Source organism: Anomaloglossus baeobatrachus, chromosome 3 (assembly GCF_048569485.1).
Source record: "Anomaloglossus baeobatrachus isolate aAnoBae1 chromosome 3, aAnoBae1.hap1, whole genome shotgun sequence".
In the NCBI taxonomy this organism is placed as follows: domain Eukaryota; kingdom Metazoa; phylum Chordata; class Amphibia; order Anura; family Aromobatidae; genus Anomaloglossus; species Anomaloglossus baeobatrachus.
In genome coordinates, this window is record NC_134355.1 from 556,284,850 (window position 1) to 556,310,171 (window position 25,322).

Genomic DNA, 25,322 nt, shown 5'->3' on the forward strand with positions numbered 1-25,322 from the left:
ATTCTCATGACACGTGCATCATTTATTGTGTACATGAAAAATCGCAAATATCTGACTGAGGCCGGCCCATGATTATTAGCGTGAGGGATTGTCTATATTTTACTCTGGTTTATAATGATTAAATGGGTCGTACGTTGCCATCTGTCCCAAATTTTATCCTGCGTTTTACATGAAGCGTGGATTAAAGGAGGCTAAAAATAGTGTCTGCTTGTCTTCAGATCTATTCTTTAATGTTTCCACCCTGTACATTATAAGGCTATTAGAGGACGGAGGAGCAGGATCCTATGTAAGCAGAGCATGCAGTCATCAGTTACAAAGATGACCTATGTGGAGTACAGTCACATTCAGGTCCTCCGTGTGCAGGAATTTCTGCACTCGTCCCAGTCATCTGAGTATGGATTTCAGGAGATTTGTGCCCAGACTGAGAAACTAATCGCATTCAAATACATGGAATTTTCAGTTGTAGCGTAACACTCGCAGCCGGTGTAGGGGCAGCGAGTGGCATTAGTGGACCCACTGGACCACAGGGACCGGGGCTTAGCTTTTAAGTGGGAGGAGCTTGACTAAGCGCCCACCTCAAGGTGGATGCCACTCCCAGGGCAGTGACTGGGACTGTGGCAGATGACCCCAGGACAGGTGATAGACTCAGGTATAGATGGGATGACTGAGGCAGGCTGGACAGGCGGGTACGGACATGAATGGTGGGCCGTCAGAGATAGGGAGGTATGGGAAGGCAAACTCAGGTATAGCTAACGGACATGGGAATATAATGGGACCTGACAACTAGCTAGCAGACTGGGATACTGACTAACTGAATGTGTTGCGCAGGCACCTCCCCTATTGGGAGGGTGCCTTAAATACACAGTACCTCTCAGCCATAGGCTGAGAGGCTTTTCTGGGAAATGGCACTCTGGGCCTTTAAGATGTGTGTGTGTGTGTGTGTGTGTGTGTGTGTGTGTGTGTATATCTTTAGATGCACTCCCAGGAACCCTGTGCAGCACGCACTAGGCCTGGTAGGGGAAGAAGGCAGCAGAACACATGAATATGCAGTGGAGAGCGCACCCTGGGGTGGTGAGTTAGGCTACTTTCACACATCCGGTTTGAGCCCTGCGGCTCAATCCGGCTGTGAAAACTATGCAACGGATGCGGCGAAAACACCGCATCCTTTGCATAAGTTTTTACATGCGGCCCGTCCGTTTTTTTCCGGTTGCGGCATGCTACTGAGCATGCGCAGTGGAAAAAACCGCATGCGGCGACCGGATGCGTTTTTTTTCCGCATCGCGCCGCATCCGGCCTCCATAGGTATGCATTGAAAAATGCGCCGCAGCGGCCGGATGCGGCGCGATGCGGTGTTTTTTGCCGGAGCAAAAAACGTTGCAGGGGACGTTCGATCCGGCCGCGGCATCAGCTAAATCTGCCGCATGCGGCCAAAACCGGACCGAACGCAAGCCCCTGCGGCACAATACGGCACTAATGTAAGTCTATGCAAAAAAAAAAACGCCACCGGCGTTACAAAAGCCGGTGGCGGTTTTTCTGCAGAACGCCGTATTGTGCCGCAGAGCAAAAATCCGGATGTGTGAAAGCACCCTAAGTAGCCGTCTCTGCAGAGACACTGGTGCTACTTGTAGAAATTTCTGCAGTGAATCATCTTGGTGTGATTTATACCCCCTTGTAATACAGCAAAATTCACACCAAACAATGCAGATTTTGTGCTGTGGATTACGCATTGCAAAAACTGAAATCATGATGAAATTCACACAAAAAATGTACACTCTGGATGTTAAAATCTGCATCAAGTAAGTGGAGCTGGGACGGAATGGGGCTGTAACACCACAGCGAGTCTAATTCTTATTCCAGAAGTCTTACTCCCATCCCTGACTGGAGTAAGGTTTATGGTGATGTACATTGAGGCACGTACAACTTGCCAGATGCTCCTGACAACCGAGCCTCTTAAAGAATCAGAAGCATCTGATTCCATGCCCCTTCAAGACACTTGGTGAACAGCGCCAGGCTTGATGAATAGGGGCCTTTTGCTTGGTCAGTTTCCGATCAGCATATTGTGGATGCAAGTCCCGGCCAGAGCATGAGACGACCCAAACTGACACCTTCATAGACCTCCATGAAACTGTCTTATTCAGACTGGGATTGCAACCTGCAATAAAGGTGTACTAAAATACTCCTAAATAAGTCTGGGGCTACCCAGTGATTTTGTCCTCAAAATTTTTCATAATATTTCTTCACTTTTATAGCACTATTAATTCCACAATGCTTTACATACATCAGCAACACTGTCCCCATTGGGGCTCACAATCTAAATTCCCTATTTGTATGTCTTTAGATTGTGGAGGAAACCTGAGAATGCCCACAAAGACACTGGGAGAACATACAAACTCCTTGCAGATGTTGTCCTTGGTGGGATTTGAACCTAGGACACCAGCACTTCAGTGCTAACCACTGAGCCACCGTGCCGTCCATGTGATAAAAATTTTCTAGATGTTACTGCTACATCGCAGGGCAATACGAGTGAATGTCCCTGAGGGTACTGCGAATGCACCGAGGAAGACGCAAAATAATCGGGCGCGGTTGGACTTCTTGCGCCTTGCTTTTCAGAGTACCCTCCGCCCTCTTCACAGTCCTGTGCTGCGATGTAGCAGCGACATCCACAGAGAAGTTTTGATTTTGTGACAGGTGTCGAGGCCAAAGTCACCAGGAAGGCCCAGCCTTATTCTAACCTTTATAAACTGTCCTTACAGGTGTTTAGCAGCCATTATATTAGTCACCATCTCTTTTTGCTGTATTGGCATTGACACTGTGACACTATACTTATCTAGGCCACGCCAACTCCAGCCGGCCTGCCATGAGGCAATGAAGGTACTGTGTGACCCTGGCCTTGCACCTGGTTCTCGCTTTCTACTGACGCAGCTACATGTGCCATGTGGGCAGGGACGGGCGTTCACCTCCGGCAATTACTATGCATAATTTACAAAGCAGCATAAAACGTGAGCCCAGGGATTAAGTACAGTTACCATTCTGCAGCTGGACTGAGGCCAACATTTTTTTCTTCTTCTTCTTGTCTCCATGAGACTGTACAAAAATATATAAAAAATCCCAGCGGTGAGTCATTGTCTCCAGATCATATGATAGCTGGCTGTCATCTGCATTCATGGTATGTCGGACCTGACGGTGGAGAACAGGCGGCCTCAGCGAGCGTCCTTCAACGTTTGCCTTTATGTTGGATAATCTTTACCGGCTGTACAGACTGATTTCTAGTCTTAAATACCAGCAAATGATTTTCGGCTAATGTCTGCTTGCATTACAAGGATTGCAGAAGAATCAATATTCACATCATCCAGGGCTGGGATTTTAATGGCTTGACATAAAAATCCACACATTTCTCACAGTTTTCTTAGCATTACTTAGAAACAATTCCAGGTTTTGTTTTTTGTTACTTTATTTTAGTTTGTAACTTAATAGGAAGCATTTTTCAAGTCTTGAGGGCTTATGGTCAAAGCACCCCATAAAATGAGCATAATGCACAGCAATGACCAAACAACATTGCTGTGTACATGTTCTGGCGTATTTCACCTCTTAGGGCTGCTTCTCACTTGCGAGTTTCTCGCAGTAGAGCAATGCGAGAAAATCTCGCATTGGAATCGGACACATGTTAGTGAATGATTCAGATCGCATTTGCGAATTTTTTTTTTTTTCTCAGTCCAAATCTGACTGAGAAAAAAATCGCAGCATGCTGCTTTTTTGCGAGTTTCTACCTCGAGTCTCTCCTATGCAAGTCTATGGGAGCGTGTAAAAAATCGGATGTCACGGGACGGCACTCACACCATCCTAGTGACATCCGATTTTCTAAATAGATTTCTCGCATGTTTCCTAAAACACTGGAAACGAGTGATGTCTCACAATGTCTGTCAATCACTATTCTCTGTCAGTCCTCTCTCTCCTCGGTCTCTATCCTCTCTCTGTCGGTCGGTCTCTCTCTCTCTGTCCATGTCGGTCTATTCCTCTCCCCCCCCCCCCCCCCTCTCATACTCACCGATCCCCGATCACCAGCGCGGCGCTGCACGGCGTTCACACTGCTCCGGCGGCTTCTCCTCTTTTGAAAAAGCCAGCCGCTCATTATTCAATCTTGTATTCCCTGCTTTACCCGCCCACCGGCACCTATGATTGGTTGCAGTCAGACACGCCCCCACGCTGAGTGACAGCTGTCTCACTGCAACCAATCAGAGCAGCCAGTGGGCATGTCTATGCTGTGCATTAAAATAATTAAATAAAAAAAAAACAGCGTGCAGTCTCCCCCAATTTTAATACCAGCCAGATAAAGCCATACGGCTGAAGGCTGGTATTCTCAGGATGGGGAGCTCCACATTATGGGGAGCCCCCCAGCCTAACAATATCAGCCACCAGCCGCTCAGAATGGCCGCTTCTATTAGATGGGACTGTTCTGGGACTGTACCCGGCTCTTCCCGATTTGCCCTGGTGCGTTGGCAATCGGGGTAATAAGGAGTTAATGGCAGCCCATAGCTGCCACTAAATCCTAGATTAATCATTGCAGGCGTCTATGAGACACCGCCAATGATTAACTTGCAAGTTAAAGTTAATAAACTCACACAGTGAAAAAATCCTTTATTTGATATAATAAACAATAACAAAGATCCTCGTTCACCACTTTATTAAGTACGCAAAAAACCCATCCTTGTCCGACGTAATCCACGGAGGTCCCGCGTCGCTTCCAGCTCTGCTACATGAAGGTGACAGGAGCTGCAGAAGACACCGTCGCTCCTGTCACCTCCATGCAGCAACTGAGGTGAGAAGCGCGATCAGCTAATGTCAGTCAGGTTACTCGCGGCTACCGCTGGATCCTCCAACAGTGACAGCAAGTCGCCCGAGTGACAGCGATGAAGTCACAGGTGAGTTGCGGTCACGGGGGAGGATCCAGCTAGCCGCGGGTAACCTGAGTGACGGCAGCGCTAATCGCGCTGCTCACTTCAGTCACTCAGGGGATTAGCGGTCACCGGTGAGTGCTTCTAATCGGGACGCGACACAGAGCCGCGGCATGACAATGAAGTCGGGTGAAGTTCATCAGAGTTCATTCTGATCGTGCGACTCTGTCTGTGTCTGCTGTCATCTGCCATTCAGCTCTGCTACATGGCTGTCTGTGGCTGCTGTTAGCGGCCATGTAGCAGAGCTGAATGGCAGATGACAGCTGCTGAGAAAAAAAAAGGATCACACACGGATCACACACGCATTGCACATGCACTGCAATCATGAGAAAAATCTCAGGATCGCAGTGCAGTTGCGTTGCACTCTGACCTAACGTGAAATAAAATCAGCCGAGTTTTTTTCAGCTAACTCGGACCGATTTTACTCGCATAGATGTGTTTCCAGCCGTAAAGGGGTTTTCCGGTTTGCGGTCTAAAGTGATAAGTCTGTAGTCACTCTATGTTTTGCATACTCATGACCCTTCCCAGCTCCCGAACTGTGTCCTGCAAGGATTTGCTGGTTTCTGAGCCGGGAATGGCGGTCTTATGACCACAATTGTGCGCTCTGCATGTTCCTGACTAAAACTCAGCTCTATTGTATTGAGCAAGGCCATGCCCACTAGACAGCTGCACCTACTAGTCGCTTGTAATGAGTGAGGCTATGCCCATAGGTTGGGTTCTGGTCGGGAACCTGCATAGTGCACAAATGTCATCTTTGACCGCCGCTCTCTGCTCACGAACCAGTGAATCTTCGCAACGCACAGTGTGAACTGAGAGGATTCATAAGTGTGCAGTCACATAGAGTGACACAGAGGACTGCAGATGTATCATTTTAGACCGGACAACCCCTTTAACTGTTTCAGAGCTTGGAAAAGAAGTGACATTCTCATTCTTGGAAACCTAACACTCTCTATACATCAGTGTAGAGTAAAAGACACCGGTGGCAGAGCCGCAGCAAGAACTACGGCAAAACCACCAGTGAAGTCGGTTCATAGAAACGACTGCCGTAATTTTCCTTAAACGACTTTGCCTTGGAAAACTTGGTGGGTGCTCTGGTGACAATAAGACGCTGTGTGCACATGGCCTAATAGAGAAGACTATGGAGAAAATGCAAAAAAAGAAATAAAAATGGCAAACTTGGAGCTTACAATGCTTTAATTTTGGAGCCGGGAAAAAAACCTAGCCTATCCATAATAATATTGTACTTGTCCCTATTATGGACACCCCTTTCACATGTAAAGCGCCATGGAATTGATGACGCTATAATAATAATAATAATAATAATAATCATAATAATTAATAATTTTTATTTACATGACACCAACATATTCCGCAGCACTTTACAGTTCAGAAGGGCAATGCACCCTTAAGGCTACTTTACACACTGCGATATCGGTACCGATATCGCTAGTGTAGGTACCCGCCCCCATCTGTTGTGCGACACTGGCAAATCGCTGCCCGTGCCGCACAACATCGCCCAGACCCGTCACACATACTTAGCTGCCCGGCGACGTCGCTGTGACCGGCGAACCGCCTCCTTTCTAAGGGGGCGGTTCGTTCAGCATCACAGCGACGTCACAGCTGCGTCACTGAACCGCCGCCCAATAGAAGCGGAGATGAGCGGGACGAACATCCCGCCCACCTTCTTCCTTCCGCATAGCGGCCATGAGGCAGGTAAGGAGAGGTTCCTCGTTCCTGCGGTGTCACACGGAGCGATGTATGCTGCCGCAGGAACGAGGAACAACTTCGTTACTGCTGCAGTAACGATTTTTGAGAATGGACCCCCATGTCACCGATGAGCGATTTTGCACGTTTTTGCGACGATGCATGAAAAATCGCTCATAGGTATCATACGCAACGGCATCGCTAATGCGGCCGGATGTGCATCACCAATTCCGTGACCCCAACGAGTTCGCATTAGCGATGTCTTAGCGTGTAAAGTCCCCTTTAGGCCTCATTAAATGTCTGTGTTTTTTATAAATGAGAACATGCACGTGAAAAATCGAACACCTAAATGAGGACCTAGAGGACATGTGAAAAGTTGGCACATCTTTGGCTGAATTGGATGCAAACCTTTGCTATGAGCGGGATCAGATTTGGTCTATAATTTCTGTGCTAATTCATGATTGCCTATGCCCCCTCTTGTTTAAAGCACACTAATCACCAGGATTTTCCTATATTACCTAATGTCAGTGCTATACTGGCGCTGTCAGGCTGATTCTATACATACCTTTAGTTGTCAGCTAGGATGTATATGTTTTGAAGCACAGGCAAGTAAAATGAGCAGCTTTTTGTGTGGCAGCAGCTGCTGATTCTGGGGGTATTCATAGTGATCCCCGCCCCCTTCCCCGTGTTATTTATGCTAATTCTATTATAGAATCGTTTTACCAAGTGACTAGAAGGACCTGTGCTGAGGTCATACCCATGTGACCAGAAGGCACAGGGCCTCAATCAACAGAAAAATAATGTTGCTATCTGGTATCAAATATGTTGGCTGAGGCCCCGCCCCTTCTGGTCTCATGGGTATGACATCAGCACAGGTCCTTCTAGCCACTTAGTAAAACGATTCTATAATAGAATTAGCATAAATAACGGGGGGAATGGGCAGGCAGGGCGCAGGAATCGCTATGAAAACCCACCCTAGCTATCAGCTGATCAGCAGCTACTGCAAGCAAAAAGCTGCTCATTTTACAAACTTTACTTGCTTGTGTTTCAAAACCTATACATCCTAGCTGACATCTATAGGTATATATAGACTCAGCCTGATAGTGCCAGTATTGCTTATATAGGAAAATCCTGGTGATTGGAATAGTGGGTAGCATTAAAGCGCATCAAAGTTGTGTGAAGAGGTAAAGCTCATTTTGTATAAACTTTGTTACACAAATTTCTGACTTTTTTTTTTTTTTTCCATGCCAGAATAGTGGCTGTGGTCTGATAATGTGTATATAGGCTCCTCGCTGTATACTATACACTTTAAAGTTACATCTGGCCACCAAAAATAGTATCAGAAATGCTGCCTGCAGGGCGAGCTGTAAGCCTGTGCATATTATCTACACGTTGTCCTGCTCACGGGCTCCCTAGAAACTTTGTACACACAAGTCCTGCTTGCTGATTGTTTCCTACTAATTCACAAAGATGCAGAGAAGTTTCATGGTAGGTTATTCTTCTGTAAGGGAGAGAGGAGCGATCATTGGTGGTGGTATCCATTTTTTAATTTTATTTCTGACCCCACCCCCCACCTTTTTGAAGTTTCATGTTAGTGCCAGTAAATGTTAACCCTGTAGCTGATCTATAGGTTGTGCCACGTCTGGCAGGAAAAAGGGATGAGCACATAAGTCACATAAGACTGTAATCTGCTTGGGTCACGTCAGGTCACGACTTTGCACGTTACTATTAGTTTTGAGGTCTGGGTGTGATCTCTAGGGGATCCAGAGGCCTATTTTTGCTATTTGTGGTCGCTTTGCTCTGAAATCCTGGAGACCTTTGTGCCTACTAAAGTGTTTTATGAGGAGTTGATATTGGCATCAGGTCAGTTATTGGCAGTAGATTCTCAGTGCCGCTCATACATATGTATTACGCGGTCATTACATTGCATACGTAGGACAGTGGAATGTGCATTTTTTTTCCTGCTGTGGTTCTGTAGTGTGGGGACCATCTGTGTTCATAATCGTCAGTGATTACTACTTCGGGCTATATCTACAGGAAAAGGTATTACGGCTCTTGGAATACGGGGAGGAAAAAACTAAGGTGCAAAAAATGAAGTCGCCCACTCCTTAAGGGGTTAAAGTGTACAGTGAGCTTTAGGGCTCATTCAGTTGACCGTTCCATCTGTCCTGTTCAGTTCCTGGGTTTTTGCGGACCTACTGACAGGACCATCTTTTCATTGACTTTTGTGTAGGATGGATCGGATGGTACATGGTAGCACTTCTGTGTGTATCCGATCCTATAAAAAAAACACATTGGATGCCGTATGTCCGTTCCGTTATTATGGAACATGTCCTATTCTGTTCCGTAATAACGGACCATGACTCAATACAAGTCAGTGGGTCCACAGAATACCCAGAAGCCGCACAGAAGCACTTCTATGTGACTTCCGTCAGGTGTCCCTGCAATCTGTGTCCCCAGCCCTGCGGCTGCTCGCACAGCATCGTGTCAGCATCTGCCCGCACAGCAGCGTGTCAGCATCTGCCCGCACAGCAGCGTGTCAGCATCTGCCCGCACAGCAGCGTGTCAGCATCTGCCCGCACAGCAGCGTGTCAGCATCTGCCCGCACAGCAGCGTGTCAGCATCTGCCCGCACAGCAGCGTGTCAGCATCTGCCCGCACAGCAGCGTGTCAGCATCTGCCCGCACAGCAGCGTGTCAGCATCTGCCCGCACAGCAGCGTGTCAGCATCTGCCCGCACAGCAGCGTGTCAGCATCTGCCCGCACAGCAGCGTGTCAGCATCTGCCCGCACTGCAGCGTGTCAGCATCTGCCCGCACTGCAGCGTGTCAGCATCTGCCCGCACTGCAGCGTGTCAGCATCTGCCCGCACTGCAGTGTGTGAGCAGCTGCGGGGATGATGAGCGTTGCCGTCAGGAGGTTAGTAAAGTTCATTACCTGTGGCTCTTGTCACTGACTTCTATGCCCACCGTGTTCTCAGATCACCTCTCGCGGGCGGTCCGAGACTGTAACTCTCGATACTTGTGAATGCGGAAGGTATTGAACTCAGTGACGAGTGCTGAAGTCAGGACTGCAGCGGCTTCCATCACTGCAGGTAATGTACCTAGCTAACCTCCTGAAGTCAGCGCTGGTAAAGCCCCGGGACGACTGTCGCATCTAATGGATGCGGGAATTCTGGCCAGCTGCTGGCTGATACTTTTAGGCGGCGGGGGGGCTTCCAATGATGTGGGTCTCCCCAGCCTGAGAATACCAGCCAGCAGCTGTGAGGCTTTATCTCTGCTGGTATCAAAATTGGGAGGGACCACACGCTGTTTTTTTTTTTTTCTTTTTTTTTTTTAAACTTATTTATTTATTGTGCTGTACGATAGACTTTATATGTGGACCAGCATCTGACCAGATACCCTGGACTGGATGTAACTCCTTTTTTTTTTTTTTTTTTTTTGTGGTCCTCAAAAAAAACCACGGAAGTTACACGGATGATACACGGACCATATATGGAACGATACGGATGCGGTTGTCACACAGATGCCACACGGATGCATCCGTGAAAAAACAGGACCGTTTTTTGCGGACTGCAAAAACGGAACGGTCATGTGAATGAGCCCTTATACTGATAAGCGGCACCGACCCACACAGTAGATGAAGTGTGATCGGGCAAATCTGCAGAATGCCCACGTGGGACCAACGCGGGGCTGGACACCTGAGGAGTCTGCGATCAGAAAGATAGATGATTAAAACAGATCCTAGTGTGAACTGTGAGATAATGTGCTCAACTGTATTACGTCAGTTTTCATAGGCTTTGGATGGCGGTACAGATGACTTCTAGAGCTGAACTCTAATGCTCATTTTAACTTCTGGGTTATACAGCGATTCTGACACGGAGTTTCAAAAGTATGTACACCAGTCTCATTGGGGTCTAATACATATTTTCTTTAGTGAAATCTGGTGACAGATGCTTAAAGAGCTTTTCCCATAGGTGTTGGGATATAGGTTAACGTCAAGTGAAGCTCTGTGAGATCACCGGTGCTGCAGAGACGGGCAGTGACGGGCACTGAGCCTGAACCCTGGTGTACTCTCATAGTCACAGGTTTGTGCGTCTAGTTTATTCATGTGTTTTGTGCATAGCCGTATGTAAGGCTTGTGAAACCTCCAAGGTTACCTCATCCGCAGCCTTACCAGGAACCACATGACTGCTCCCCTCCTTGGCCCTGGTCCAGGCTCCTGGGCCCTCGTGCTTCGTGCCCCCCGCTATACAGTTAGGTCCAGAAATATTTGGACAGTGACACAAGTTTTGTTATTTTAGCTGTTTACAAAAACATGTTCAGAAATACAATTATATATATAAAATGGGCTGAAAGTGCACACTCCCAGCTGCAATATGAGAGTTCTCACATCCAAATCGGAGAAAGGGTTTAGGAATCATAGCTCTGTAATGCATAGCCTCCTCTTTTTCAAGGGACCAAAAGTAATTGGACAAGGGACTCTAAGGGCTGCAATTAACTCTGAAGGCGTCTCCCTCGTTAACCTGTAATCAATGAAGTAGTTAAAAGGTCTGGGGTTGATTACAGGTGTGTGGTTTTGCATTTGGAAGCTGTTGCTGTGACCAGACAACATGCGGTCTAAGGAACTCTCAATTGAGGTGAAGCAGAACATCCTGAGGCTGAAAAAAAAGAAAAAATCCATCAGAGACATAGCAGACATGTTTGGAGTAGCAAAATCAACAGTCGGGTACATTCTGAGAAAAAAGGAATTGACTGGTGAGCTTGGGAACTCAAAAAGGCCTGGGCGTCCACGTATGACAACAGTGGTGGATGATCGCCGCATACTTTCTTTGATGAAGAAGAACCCGTTCACAACATCAACTGAAGTCCAGAACACTCTCAGTGAAGTAGGTGTATCTGTCTCTAAGTCAACAGTAAAGAGAAGACTCCATGAAAGTAAATACAAAGGGTTCACATCTAGATGCAAACCATTCATCAATTCCAAAAATAGACAGGCCAGAGTTAAATTTGCTGAAAAACACCTCATGAAGCCAGCTCAGTTCTGGAAAAGTATTCTATGGACAGATGAGACCAAGATCAACCTGTACCAGAATGATGGGAAGAAAAAAGTTTGGAGAAGAAAGGGAACGGCACATGATCCAAGGCACACCACATCCTCTGTAAAACATGGTGGAGGCAATGTGATGGCATGGGCATGCATGGCTTTCAATGGCACTGGGTCACTTGTGTTTATTGATGACATAACAGCAGACAAGAGTAGCCGGATGAATTCTGAAGTGCACCGGGATATACTTTCAGCCCAGATTCAGCCAAATGCCGCAAAGTTGATCGGACGGTGCTTCATAGTACAGATGGACAATGACCCCAAGCATACAGCCAAAGCTACCCAGGAGTTCATGAGTGCAAAAAAGTGGAACATTCTGCAATGGCCAAGTCAATCACCAGATCTTAACCCAATTGAGCATGCATTTCACTTGCTCAAATCCAGACTTAAGACGGAAAGACCCACAAACAAGCAAGACCTGAAGGCTGCGGCTGTAAAGGCCTGGCAAAGCATTAAGAAGGAGGAAACCCAGCGTTTGGTGATGTCCATGGGTTCCAGACTTAAGGCAGTGATTGCCTCCAAAGGATTCGCAACAAAATATTGAAAATAGAAATATTTTGTTTGGGTTTGGTTTATTTGTCCAATTACTTTTGACCTCCTAAAATGTGGAGTGTTTGTAAAGAAATGTGTACAATTCCTACAATTTCTATCAGATATTTTTGTTCAAACCTTCAAATTAAACGTTACAATCTGCACTTGAATTCTGTTGTAGAGGTTTCATTTCAAATCCAATGTGGTGGCATGCAGAGCCCAACTCGCGAAAATTGTGTCACTGTCCAAATATTTCTGGACCTAACTGTATGGTTCAGGTTTTAGCATTTTAGTGCATATAACAGCTCGGTGCTGTACTCTGCCATCAGTTCTTGCTCTGCCACGTATGCAGCACTGCACAGCGTCGTCTCATCTGCTCTCCTTCCAAGCTGCTGTCCGTTATACAAGGAGCCCGGGCTGCTTCCTAGTCATGGATCCTGTACAGAAACGTATGGGAAGCACAATCCTGCACATACACAAGTGCGGCTGCTTCCTGTGTGATCGCTCACGTCATCACACACCATGTACAGAACTCTGCAGACGTCAGCACATACCCATTTGAAAAGTAAAATTGTTATCAATATCTCACTAGACTAGGGTTATACTATAACTTTAATTCCCAAATCTTAAAATTGGTTGATGCAAAAATGAATAGACCCCACATAAAAAAAAAACTACATTCAATATTTTGTATGACCTCCATGATTTTTAAGGACAGCAACAAGTCTTCTGAGCGACATATTGCAATCTCTATCTTTTTACCATTCTTCAAAAACAGCCTTTTTTAGGCTGCTTTCACACATCCGTGTTTTGCTGAGCAGCACAATACGTCGTTTTGCAGAAAAAACGCAACAGTTTTTTGGGGTTTTTTTGCCGCCGGTTGCTTTTTTTCCGCATAGACTTGCATTAGCGTCGTATTGTGCTGCATGGCCTTGCATTGCGTCCGGTTTTTGCCGGATGCTGCATATTTAGCCCATGCGGCGGCTGGATGGAACGTTGCCTGGCACGTTTTTTTGTACGGCGAAAAAACCGCATCGCAGTGCGGTGCGATTTACAATGCAAGCCTATGGACGCCGGATGCGGCGTCCTGCGGCAAAAAACGCATCCGGCGGCCGGATGCGGTTTTTTTGAACTGCACATGCTCAGTATCAAGCTGCATCCGTCAAAAAACGGACGGGCCGCATGGAAAAACGTATGCAACGGATCCGTTTTTTTCGCCGCATCTGTTGCATAGGTTTTTGAGCCGGATTGAGCCGCAGTGCAAAAACCGGATGTGTGAAAGCAGCCTTAGGCTATGTGCCCACGTTGCGTTTTTTCATGCTTTTCTGCAGCGTTTTGAACTGCACCTTTTTAGTGCCAAAATGCATGCGTTTTGATTTTCCCAGCAAAGTCTATGAGAAACAGGGATTTCTTGTGCCCACCATGCTGTTAAAAAGCTGCGTTTAATTTGCATAAATTTGGGTCAAAAACTCAGCGTTTAAAGAAGCAACATGTAATTGTTTTTGCCATTTGAGGTGCGTTTTGCTAACATTGAAGTCAATGAGAAATGTCAAAAACCAAGAAACCTCAAAATTCCTGCGTTTTTCCTCCTTTTTAGGTGCAGAAAACATGCGTTTTGGACTACCTAAACGCATGCTTTTTGCACATCAACATAATGATTTCTTATGTCCCTTACACACACACATAGTCCGACAATTAAAATATAGAAAAACATCTATTTATTGCTATTTTTGTGATAAATATCATATTACACCTAAGATTTTAATTAATATATCTATTTCCATTATTTATCTACAAAATATAGATTTGATTATTTTTTTCCCTTTTTTCATTTTGTTTGACTATTTAAACTTTATTTAGCAGCGTTTTTATGTTCAAAATGCAATGGAAAAGCAGGTAAAAAGCGCAAAAAAACCCGCATTAAAAACGCGGTAAAAACACATGCGTTTTTAGCGCTATTTTGTGGTCAAAAGCAACTTTGGCTAAATGAATTACTGCAAGAGGATGCGTTTAGAAATGCAAGGACCTCAACGCTATGTGGGCACATAGCCTTAGAGCTTGGATGCTGGATGGGAGTGGTCACTTCTCTCTTCAGACTTCCCCATAGGAGTTCAGTTGGGTTCAGATCCTTGCACACTGAGTCACTTTCACCCTGTTCTTCAGAAATGCAGCAGATGTGTGTTTTGGATCATTATCACGTACGAAAAGTGCACGTCTACCAAGGGCACGGAGTGATGGGCTAAAAAGAGAAGATGCTCCATCTGTGAATTCATGATCCCATCAATATGTAGCAGCAGCTGTCATGTACCCCCCTCTCTCACATAAGAGCTATTTATTCATTTTTAAATAGTTTCAAAAACACAAAAATGTAATGAAAAAAAAAAGTAAATTAAAAAATGTAACAATGTATACCTACATTTTTTTGATTTTTATTCTTCACAAAGTTTAATCTGCCCATTTCCAGCCTTGCTGAACTATCCCCAGATCATCACCGATCCACCACCAAATTTATCAGTGGGTGCAAGACACTGTGGCTTTTACGCCTCTCCAGGTCTCCGTCTAACCATTAGACGACCAGGTGTTGGGCAAAGCTGAAAATTAGACTCATCAGAGAAGATTACCTTACTCCAGTCCAATTGGGCAGATTAAACTTTGCGAAGGACATATGAATCAGGCCGCATACAATTATATCCTGGAAAAAACGTTGCTTCCTTCTGCTCAGGCAATGTTCCCCAACTCTGAGGACTGTTTTTTCCAGCAGGACAATGCGCCATGCCACGCAGCTAGGTCAATCAATGTGTGAATGAAGGACCACCACATCAAAACCCTGTCATGGCCAGCCCAATCTCCAGACCTGAACCCCATTGAAAACCTCTGGAATGTAATCAAGAGGAAGATGGATAGTTACTAGCCATCAAACAAAGAAGAACTGCTTACATTTTTGCACCAGGAGTGGCATAAGTCACCCAAATGTAGTGTGAAAGACTGGTGGAAAGCATGCCAAGACGCATGAAAGTTGTGATTAAAAATCATGGTTATTCCACAAAATATTGATTTCTGAACTCTTCCTGAGTTAACACATTAGTATTGTTGTTTCTAAATTATTATGAACTTGTTTTCTTTGCTTTATTTGAGGTCTGAAAGCAATGCATTGTTTTGTTATTTTGACAATTTCTCATTTTCGGGAAATAAATACAAAATTTATTGCTTGGAAATTCGGAGACATTGTCAGTAGTTTATAGAATAAAAGAAGAAAATATACCTATAAAAAGAAAAATCAGAAAAACTTAAAATTTTGCAGTGGTCTCTTAATTTTTGCCAGAGCTGTATATTCAGTTCATAGAGGTCTGTGGATATAGTAATACTGCCATCTTATGGTCGATTTTGGGAATATATTTCAGAAGTCTGACTTTGCATACTCTCAAAAGATTTTTCCCTTTAAAATAAAGCAGTCGCCTGGAAATATAACGTCCACAGGCTCTGATTACATCTGCACTAGTATATCTGTATTTACAAATACAGTGGAACCTTGGATTACGAGCATAATTGGTTCCGGGAGTTTGCTCTTAAACCAAGTTACTCTTATATCAAAGTGAATTTTCCCATAGGAAATAATTGAAACGCAGACAATTTGTTCCACAACCCAAAAATATTTACTGTATGCACACAAATATTATTACAGTACTACAAAATAATGTATTCATATAAAATTATTACAGTACACTAATACAAAATACTGTACAGTAAAAAACATGTAAAACAAATTAAACTGTACGTTATCTTACAATAGAATTGTTGGTGTGCGGGAGGTACAGTATAAGCAATGTGCTGTACTGGTTATCAATAAGAAAGTACAATACTGTATCCACAAATGCAAATTGATAGACTTGCTATATAGTATGTACTGTACAATGGTATACTGTATACAGTAAATATATACAGAAATTTACCACCAGAGTGGGTCAGAGCGCGGTGAAGGGACGGAATCAGAAGTGTGCACGGTGAATATTTGCTCTTATTGCAAATCATTGCTCTTAAACCAAGTTACACATTTTTAGAAATCTTTGCTTGTCTTGCTAAACGCTCTCACACCAAGTTACTCTTAATCGAAGGTTCCACTGTATATGAATAGAACAGCAGTGCTGGACCACGTGCAGGCAGGACACCATCACCACCTGATGGATCGTATTGTACATAGGGGTCTGTTGGGTTCCTCAGAGGACTGGAAATGTAAAACATTACAAACTCAGCCTTACTCACCTACCAGCACCCACCTGGATTCAGCGCAGGCAGCTCCGCGATCTGGGCAGAGACAGGAAGCGATGATGTTACCATTCTACAAGCGGCTGAACCGCTGTGACCTGTGATTGGCTGCAGTGGTCAGGTGACTCAAGGAGCATGTTAATGGATGTTTGATGACATGTTGCTCAGTCTCATGACCTCTGGAGCTAATCACAGCGCACAACAGTCTGATAGCATGGTGACATCACTCAGCACTGCTTGCTTTCTGCACAGATCACATAGCTGCCTGTGGACACCTATAGGTGAGTATGATTGGGTTTGTTATCTTAAATCTTTACCCATGGAAATGAATGTGTTTTGCTCAGACAATTCCTTAAGGGTATGTGCACAAGGCATCTTTTAAATGCCGCCGTACTGACATAGTATTTACTGTGGCGGGGTTTTTCCTGAAGTCTCATCTTTAGGCCTAAGCCACACGGCGAGAAAAACGGTGCAAGTGGAGTGCGATAAAACATTGCATTCCACTCGGACCAATATTAGCCTGTGTGTCAGCGCACATGAGCGATTATTTTCTCAGCCCTAATCGGACCGAGAAAACAATCGCAGCATGCTGCGGGTGCAATGTGATCCTGTTTCTCTCGCACCTATTCAAGTGTTTGGGGTGAGAAAAAAATCGCACTGCACTCGCGGTACACCGGTGTACCGCGAGTGCAGGGCGAGAATCGCTATAGCCGGCTACGGAGGAGAGAGGGAGATAAATCCTTCCCTCCCCTCCTCAGCGCCGGCCCTCCTTTCCTCAGTGCCAGCCCGCCCCCCCGCAGCTGAGGTCCGCTCGCACAGTCGGACCTCAGTGGCAGGGACACTCGCATGACACTCGGCTATGCTGTACTGCCAGCGTGAGCCGAGTGTCATGTGAGGATCGCACTAGTGCCCCGTGTGGCCCCGGCCTTAATTCCTTTACAGATGCCTTTTTTGCTCGCCTTGCCGCCAGCCTATTATTATTATTATTATTATTATTATTATTATTTCATATTTAATATAGTAACAGCTTCTAATTGATAATGGAGCCGTCACTTGTTTTGGTCACTTCACAGCTTTCGAATGTTCTGACCTGATTTTTTTTTTTTCCCTATGCAGATTTGGTGCAGACAATAATCTGCAGCGTGTCCATTCTTTCAGCATTTATGCCTGTGTTTTTCACCACTGGAAGCAATAAAAAACATGCACAAAACCACTGTAAAAATGTGTCAAAAAAGGCATCAAAAAGCCTATTTTTGTGCTGGGGTTTTCCTACTAAGAGATGCAGAAATGGTGCATGAATTTCTGCAACCAATATTTAACATACGTATATACCCTTATAGGCTATGTGCACAAGCTGAGTACTTAGTTGCAAAAATTTGTGCACCAAATCTGCATCTCTTGGCAGAAAAAAAGTGTTGTTTTTTTTTTTTTTTTTTTTTAACGTGTTTTAAGTGCGTTTTTGATGTGGTTTTTTTCATGCATTTTCTTTGTATTCAGAGGTGGAAAAAAGCTGAAAGAATTGATACTCTGCAGATTTATTTCTGAACCAAATCTGCTAGGAGAAAAAAAAAGCAACGTGCACATTTCTTCAGGATTCCCTTTGACTTTGCTGGCAGTTTTATGACCAAACTGCACTCAAAAAGGCAATAAAAACGCAGTGTGCACAGGGCCTAAGGCTAGGTTCACACACTGCGTTTTTTTTTACGCTGCGTTTTTGTGCGTTTTTTTGCGACAAAAAACACATAAAAACGCACTTGCGTCAAAAAAAGTGGCCAAAAACGCACGCGTTTTGCCGCGAGTTGGTGCGTGTTTTTGCTGCGTTTTGCTGCCTTTTTGCTCACTGCGTCTTTATGCGTTTTTTATCAGTGAACAAAAAAAAAAAAAAAGGTCTGATGTCATTTCCTTCTTCAATATGTTCTTCATTCTCCACTAGTGTATGCAGGAGAGCAGACAGCTGCAGAACTACAAGGCTCAGCATACTCCATCCAATAGTGTATGCAGGAGAGCGGACATCAGCTGTCGAACTACAAGGCTCAGCATCCTCCTTCCAGGACTTTCTGCAGGTTTTCTTTGCCCCCCCAAACAAAAAAAAATGACGTGGGCTTCGCCATATTTTTGTATGCTAGCCGGGTACAGCAGGCAGGTACGGGCTGCCCCCAACCCTCAGCTGCCTATTTGTACCCGGCTGGGAACCAAAAATATAGACAAGCCCTTTTTTTTTTAATTATTTCATGAATTTCATGAAATAATAAAAAATAATGACGTGAGCTTCGCCTAATTTTTGTGTCCAGCCGGGTACAACTAGGCAGCTGGGGATTGGAATCCACAGTGCAGGGTGCCCATGCTTTCTGGGCACCCCCGCTGCGAATTGCAGTCCGCAGCCACCCCAGAAAATGGCGCTTTCATAGAAGCGCCATCTTCTGGCGCTGTATCCAACTCTTCTAGCTGCCCTGATGCCGGGTGGCTCACTGGGTAATAATGGGGTTAGGGCTAGCTGTATATTATCAGCTGGCCCTAAGCCCGAAATTCATGGTGTCACGCCAATATTAGACATGGCCACCATGAATTTCTAGTAAAGATAAAAAAAAACCACAACACACAGAAAAATATTTTTATTAGAAATAACACACAACACAATTAGTGACTCCATCTTTATTGAAATAAAGAACCCCCCCTCCTCCGCAGTAATCCTGGGTCAGGGTCCTGCGCCGTCCAGTCCAGATCCAATATCATCTGATCGGTTTGCTGGAAGGCAAAGCGATCAGATGATGTGTCAGGATCAAGTGCCTGAATCACCTCACACAGCAGCTGATTGTATACAATCAGCTGATGCATCGGTGCAAAAAAAAAAAAAATACTCACTTATGTGCTGATTACCGGCAGCTCCTAGAGCGAGTCTGATCCCGTCCGATCGCTGCAGTAGCTGCCGGTAATCAGGGATGAAGTCTCCCGACGCATCCACTGACAGGTTAAACCGGCTGGGCGCTGGCGTCAGCCCGAGACTTACGATCAGCTGATGCGTCAGGTGACTGCATCAGGTGATCCATCGCCAGGTCCTGAATCCTGCAGGCATACGTACCCGGGGAGACTGCACACACCCGGAGCGGCGGTACCGGGAGGAGGATCTGGGAGCGGGCATGGCACCGGGACCCTGCAGACAGGTGAGTATGACTTTTTTTTTTTCTACTGTTCACTTTTGTTTTCGCAGCCGCTTCCACCTCCTGCCCGTATATGATGCCGCATGGGAGCAGACATGCACAGGATGGGAGGTGGAAGCAGCGGTGACGGTATCGGGAGGATTCACGCTTCTGTGTTTACTGACAGAAGGAATCCTCTTCCTGTACATGTCACTTTACTACCCACCTCCTGCGTTTATAGCTGCGTTTTTAATCTTAGAAACGCACCAAAACGCACCTATTTGCGTTTCTCATTGCGTCTTTCAACATCCCATTGCACTCAATGGATGAAAAGCGCAGTGAAAAACGCGGGAATAATTGACATGCTGCTTTTTTGTGGCAGCACAAAAACGCAGCTGAAAAAAAACGCTCAGTGCAGACAGCAAAAATGAAAACTCAGACTTTGCTGGGGAAGCAAAGTCATGCAGTTTTCTGAGCAAAAACGCACCCGAAAACTGCGGAAAACGCACTGTGTGAACTTACCCTAATAGTGCAGCTCTAAGTGAATGTTGGCAAATTGCTCCAAGCACCTAATCCCTGTGATCAGCTCTGTTGGGCAGACATATAATTAGATGAGTAAATGGGTCATTCTTATTCTTCAGCACGCCATAATTATATCCTTCAGAAAGTGAAAAATGACTTTTGTGGTACTGCGTACTTTTCCCCGAATTGCAGCATGTAACATTATCTTAGGCTCTGTGCGCACTGGGAAATGGAATTTTCTTGAGAAAATTCCGCATGCCCTCAAAGATTACCGCACCCGCGGTAAAAAAACGCGGGAAACCGCACCCGAAAACCGCATGCGGTTTGCTGCGGTTTTACCGCGGTATTGTTCGCGGTATTGCCGCGGTTTTGCCGCGTGCGGGTTGGGATGTGCTTTATTGCATTCAATGCAATAAAGCACATTGAAAAAAAAAAAATACACATTTAATTCTGATAGTGGATAGACAGAAGAATAGATAGAGGGATGGATAGATAGATAGATAGATAGATGACAGATCGCTGCATTTCCCACGGTCGGCAGTGAGTTCACATTACCGGCCGTGGGAAATGACCGGTAATTACCTCTGCTGTCTGCTGCATTCAGCCTGTGTCTGTGACAGTCGCGGCTGGATGTCAGCAGTGCAAGACGCCGGAGCTGTGGATTATGTCGGAGCGCTGGACTACGCCGGAGCTTTGTTTGGGGGGGGGTTAATAAAATGGTGAACGAGGCTTGTTTGTTTTATTTAAAATAAAGGATTTTTCTGTGTGTGTGTTTTATTCACTTTACTTACGGGTTGATCATGTCAGCTGTCACATAGACGCTGCCATGATCAAGCCTGGGGTTAATGGCGGTGGTCCCCCACCATCATTAACCCCTTGTATTACCTTGCCACCACTGCTACACGGTGGCAAGAAGAGCCGAGGACACGCCGGTATTGTCGCATAATGCATGCGACAGTGCCGGGGCAGCTGCGGCTGATATTCTCGGCTGCAGGAGGGGGAGTGAGGCGGGGGACATTATCCCTGCCCCTCTCCCTCCCCAGCCTGAGAATACCGGCCCGCCGCTGTGTGCTTACCTCGGCTGGAAGGTAAATATGCAGCGGAGCCCACGTTCTTTTTTTTTTTTTCTATATTTCCGTTTTCTTTCTATGTGTGTTCTATGTGTCTGTGTCTGTGATCTATGTCTGTGATGTCTGTATGTGTCAGTGATATGTGTGTTTGTTTACTCTGCACGGCTTCCTCTTCCTGTAATGACATCACTTCCCTGCAAAACCGCAGACAAGCGATGCACATTACCGGAGGTAAACCGTGAAATACCGCAGGGAATAACGCAGGAAAACGCAGTGAACCGCACAGAATTTGCTGCCTGCGTTATTCCCTGCGGGATTTCATGATTAACATTGAGTCAATGGAGTGAAATCCCGCAGCGATGTGCGGAAAAGAAGTGACATGCACTTGTTTTAGCTGCGGGATTTCCGCAGCAAAACATGCAGCTGTCAAATTCCGCCTAGTGCGCACAGGATTTTTTTTCTCCATAGGATTTGCTGGTGATTCACTGCAGAGATGTTATGAACATTTTCTGCAGCGAAACATGCAGCAAATCCGCGGAAAATCCGCGGCAAAATCCGGTAAGTGCGCACATAGCCTTAAGAATGACGCTGTCAGCAGCCTGTGGGATTTCAGCTGTGAAGGCTGGTCTCTGGAGCAGCGCTTTGTGTCTGATGATTAGTTATTACTCGCTGGATTTTCCTTGTTTGCTCTCTGGTATCATGTGTAATGCCTCAAGTCTGTTATGTTACAATATTTGCCATGTGTAACTGTTATGGCTTCTAATTTTAAGTATTTGTTTTTTATTTGAAGGTAAATTGACTATTCTCTCCAGCGGCGCTCTTCCTTCCCTCCATTTAAAATGCAGATAAAAGAGGACATAAATCCTGTGCTGCGGTACATCCTCCACTTCTTTATGTGGTTCTATGGAGTGATCACTTTTGTGCCTTGGTTCTTACTTTCCGGTGCCAAGGAAAGGCAGAGGAGAGCAACACGGGTAAAAGCCAAGCCCCTAAATGAGTATGACCCAAGTAGCCCGTTCCGTTCGGTGGACAGCTTCAGCGGCCTGGCGTCCTCTCTGTACCCCGGCTGTGATACCCTGGACAAGGTCTTCAGGCACGCCACAGAACTGTTCAGAACCAAGGGTTGTGTGGGGACCAGAGAAGTGCTCAGCGAGGAGGACGAAATCCAGCCCAACGGAAAGGTCTTCAAGAAGGTGAGGCAAAATGCCTATGTTTATCATGTGTATCTAGAAGTATTATTATTTTTATTAAAAATGAACAAGTTATTACAAATGGTACAATGTAACCAGTAATTTCCCTTCTTTTTTTTTTATATACTGTGTGATGTTCACATTCCTGCTTGTCTTGTCCCTGTGTCTGGTCCATTCAGAGCAGTGGTCACGTGCTTTTGTCCCCCCCCTTCCCCAGTGCTTGGTGTTCAGATTTTGGTCTGTGTGTCGTGTCAATTCTTACACATTTCTTAAATTGCATTTCTTGTATGAAGAAAAAACATTTCTTCGCTTCTCCTCGCCATTAGGCTGTGTGCCCACGATCCGTGTTCACAGCGTTTTGGACGCAGTATGCTTCAGCTGCATCCAAAATGCTGTGGTGTACAGTACAAGCAGAGGACGGGATTTCTCGAAATCTCCTGCCCACTGTGCTTGTTTTGCAAACACTGACCTGCGGTGCGACTTTCCGAGCAGCAGTATGTCAATTGTTTGCTGCGGAGTCGTCAGTCTCTTCCTTAGGGAGAACACAAGCGAGAGACCGCAGCGTACCGAATCCTGATCGTGGGTACAAGCAGGTGTGGTCTCCTGTGGAGGAGACTCACGGCCCAGTAGGTCAGGACCCACTAAATCCAGGGCGCAGCGAGTCCTGATAGTGGGCACGTACCCTTACATGGTAAAATTAGGTCAGTTTCATCCACAACACGGAACAAAGAAGACATCTTCTTTTTCTTTATTATGGTCTCCATGCCATTGTAGATGGTACATGATTGGGTTTGTTCAATCATCATCTGAAGTTGTAGGAAACTTTGTTATTCTGAGGCCACGTGCACACATAGAGTATTTGGTGACTGTTTTTACCTCAGTATTTGTAAAACCATGTGCACGATGAGTATTTGGTGAGTATTTACCTCAGTATTTGTAGCCAAAACCAGGAGTGTAACAATCGGAGGAAAAGTATAATAGAAACATGGCCACCACCTCTTCATTTTTTTTTTACCCACTCCTGATTTTGGCTACAAATAGAGCTGAATAGACCGGTTGAAGTTCGGTTCTGCGGGTTCGTATGGACTTTGGTTAAAGTTCTGTTCTTGTCCCGAACCTGAACTCCAATGGAAGTCACTGATTGGTCAGTTCAGCTCTCCACCCAGATACAGCCAGCTGCAAACAGATCACTACCGGGGGAGGGCAGTGTTTTTTCATTATTCATTTTTTTTTTTTTGGTGCACATTACATCCGATAACACTGATTTTACCCCCAGTGAGAGCCATTGAAACACTGCAAGCGGCACGCACTGGGCCGAGCACTAAGCGTACTTGAGCACATCGAGTGGTTTGCATACATAAAGGCACAAAAAGGAGAAGGAGGACAGCATTTGCCTGAAGAGGATGTCCATAAAACATCACACAACTTGTTGGTCATGAATAAAGGCATCACTGCCCGAAACGTGTAGACCGGATGTTTGTCTACAATTCGTTGTGTTTTAATCCTGTCTGCATTTTAATCGATGGAATAAAGTTATGTGATGTTTTCTTGACGTCCTCTTCTGGCAGATGCTGCTCTTCCTTCTTTTTGTGGACTTGCCTAACCTCAAGAACCAGCCTGTTGTTCATTGAGCTCCACACCCAAATTCATCATTCCCTGCCTTTGGTGAGCTGTTACAACACTTTTGCATCATAAAGCACCTGAAATCTGAACTCGAACACTGATTTTTTTTTTTTTTTTTTAAGCCATTCACGACCAAGGCTGTACTGGTACGTCCGCGGTCATCTCCGCACTTGTCTGCTGATCTGATCAGCAGACATGTGCAGCTGTCAGGGACGATCAAGGGGCGCCAATAGCTTGACATTAGAGATGAGCGAACCTTTGGAAGTTCGGTTCAAGGCGCACAGTTGAACCTTAGATAAGGTTCGGTTTGTGATCCTGACTTGATCCAATAGGATCTGATAGGCATAGAAGTGGTGTCTAGGTATAGTAAAGTAGCCATGCGCTACGCAATGAAACCACCTATTGCGCCACCTGGTGGAAAACAAGGGAGTTAGCATTTTTATCTCAAACGGAACGAGATAGAGAAAAAAGTGAATTACAAAGTTGTAGGGCATCATCAATTCAATATGAATCGACACCTTGCATACAGAAATGCTATGATTAGAATGTGTAAAACTCGCAAAGCTGCGGATGTGAAGCGATACCTCATGGAGACCTTTCTACAAGTCATTGGGTATGGTGGCTGTGTGGAGTGTCCTCCACGCTCATCTGACCTGACCCCATTGGACTTCTTTCTGAGGTCACATCAAACAGCAGGTGTATGCGACACCCACCTCCACCAACACTGCAGGACCTACGACGTATTGGACACACCATAAGGCCCCTTTCACACGTCAGTGATTCTAGGACGTTTGTGCTTTTTTTTTAAACGTCCCAAAATCACTGACATACGCAGACCCATTATAATGAATGGGTCTGCTCACACGTCAGTGATTTGTCACTGCACGTGTCTCCGTGCAGCGTACCCGCGTGTGCGTGATTGCTGCACGGAGACATGTCCATTTTTTTCTGGCATCACTGATGTTCCACGGACCACGCAGTGGTGTGGTCCTAGAAACACGTGCCAGAAAAAAACATGCTTTTAAAATAAAAAACATTTTAACTCACCCGGCGTCCAGCGATGTCCTCTGCAGCCCGTTCTCCCTGCTCCTTCTGTGCCGGCTGAATATTGTCGCGCATATTCATTATGCGCGACACAGCCGACCCGGAAGCAACTCCTGCAGGGGTCACCGCCGGCCGGATGCTGCGTCGCGGGAGCGATCAGCACCACGGACAGCGGGAGCGCGCA

At 45.6% G+C, this 25,322-nt stretch overlaps 1 protein-coding gene across 2 annotated transcripts in view; it reads left to right on the forward strand.

Annotated features, from left to right (window-relative positions):
• ACSL3 (acyl-CoA synthetase long chain family member 3) overlaps nt 1–25,322 on the forward strand; it is a 157,825-nt gene that overhangs the window by 25,300 nt on the left and 107,203 nt on the right. For both annotated transcript variants that reach the window (XM_075340824.1, XM_075340822.1), the window contains exon 2: nt 22,072–22,474. In XM_075340824.1, the coding sequence (XP_075196939.1) occupies nt 22,121–22,474 (354 nt within the window). In that variant the 5' untranslated portion in view covers nt 22,072–22,120. The remainder of the gene's footprint in view (nt 1–22,071; nt 22,475–25,322) is intronic.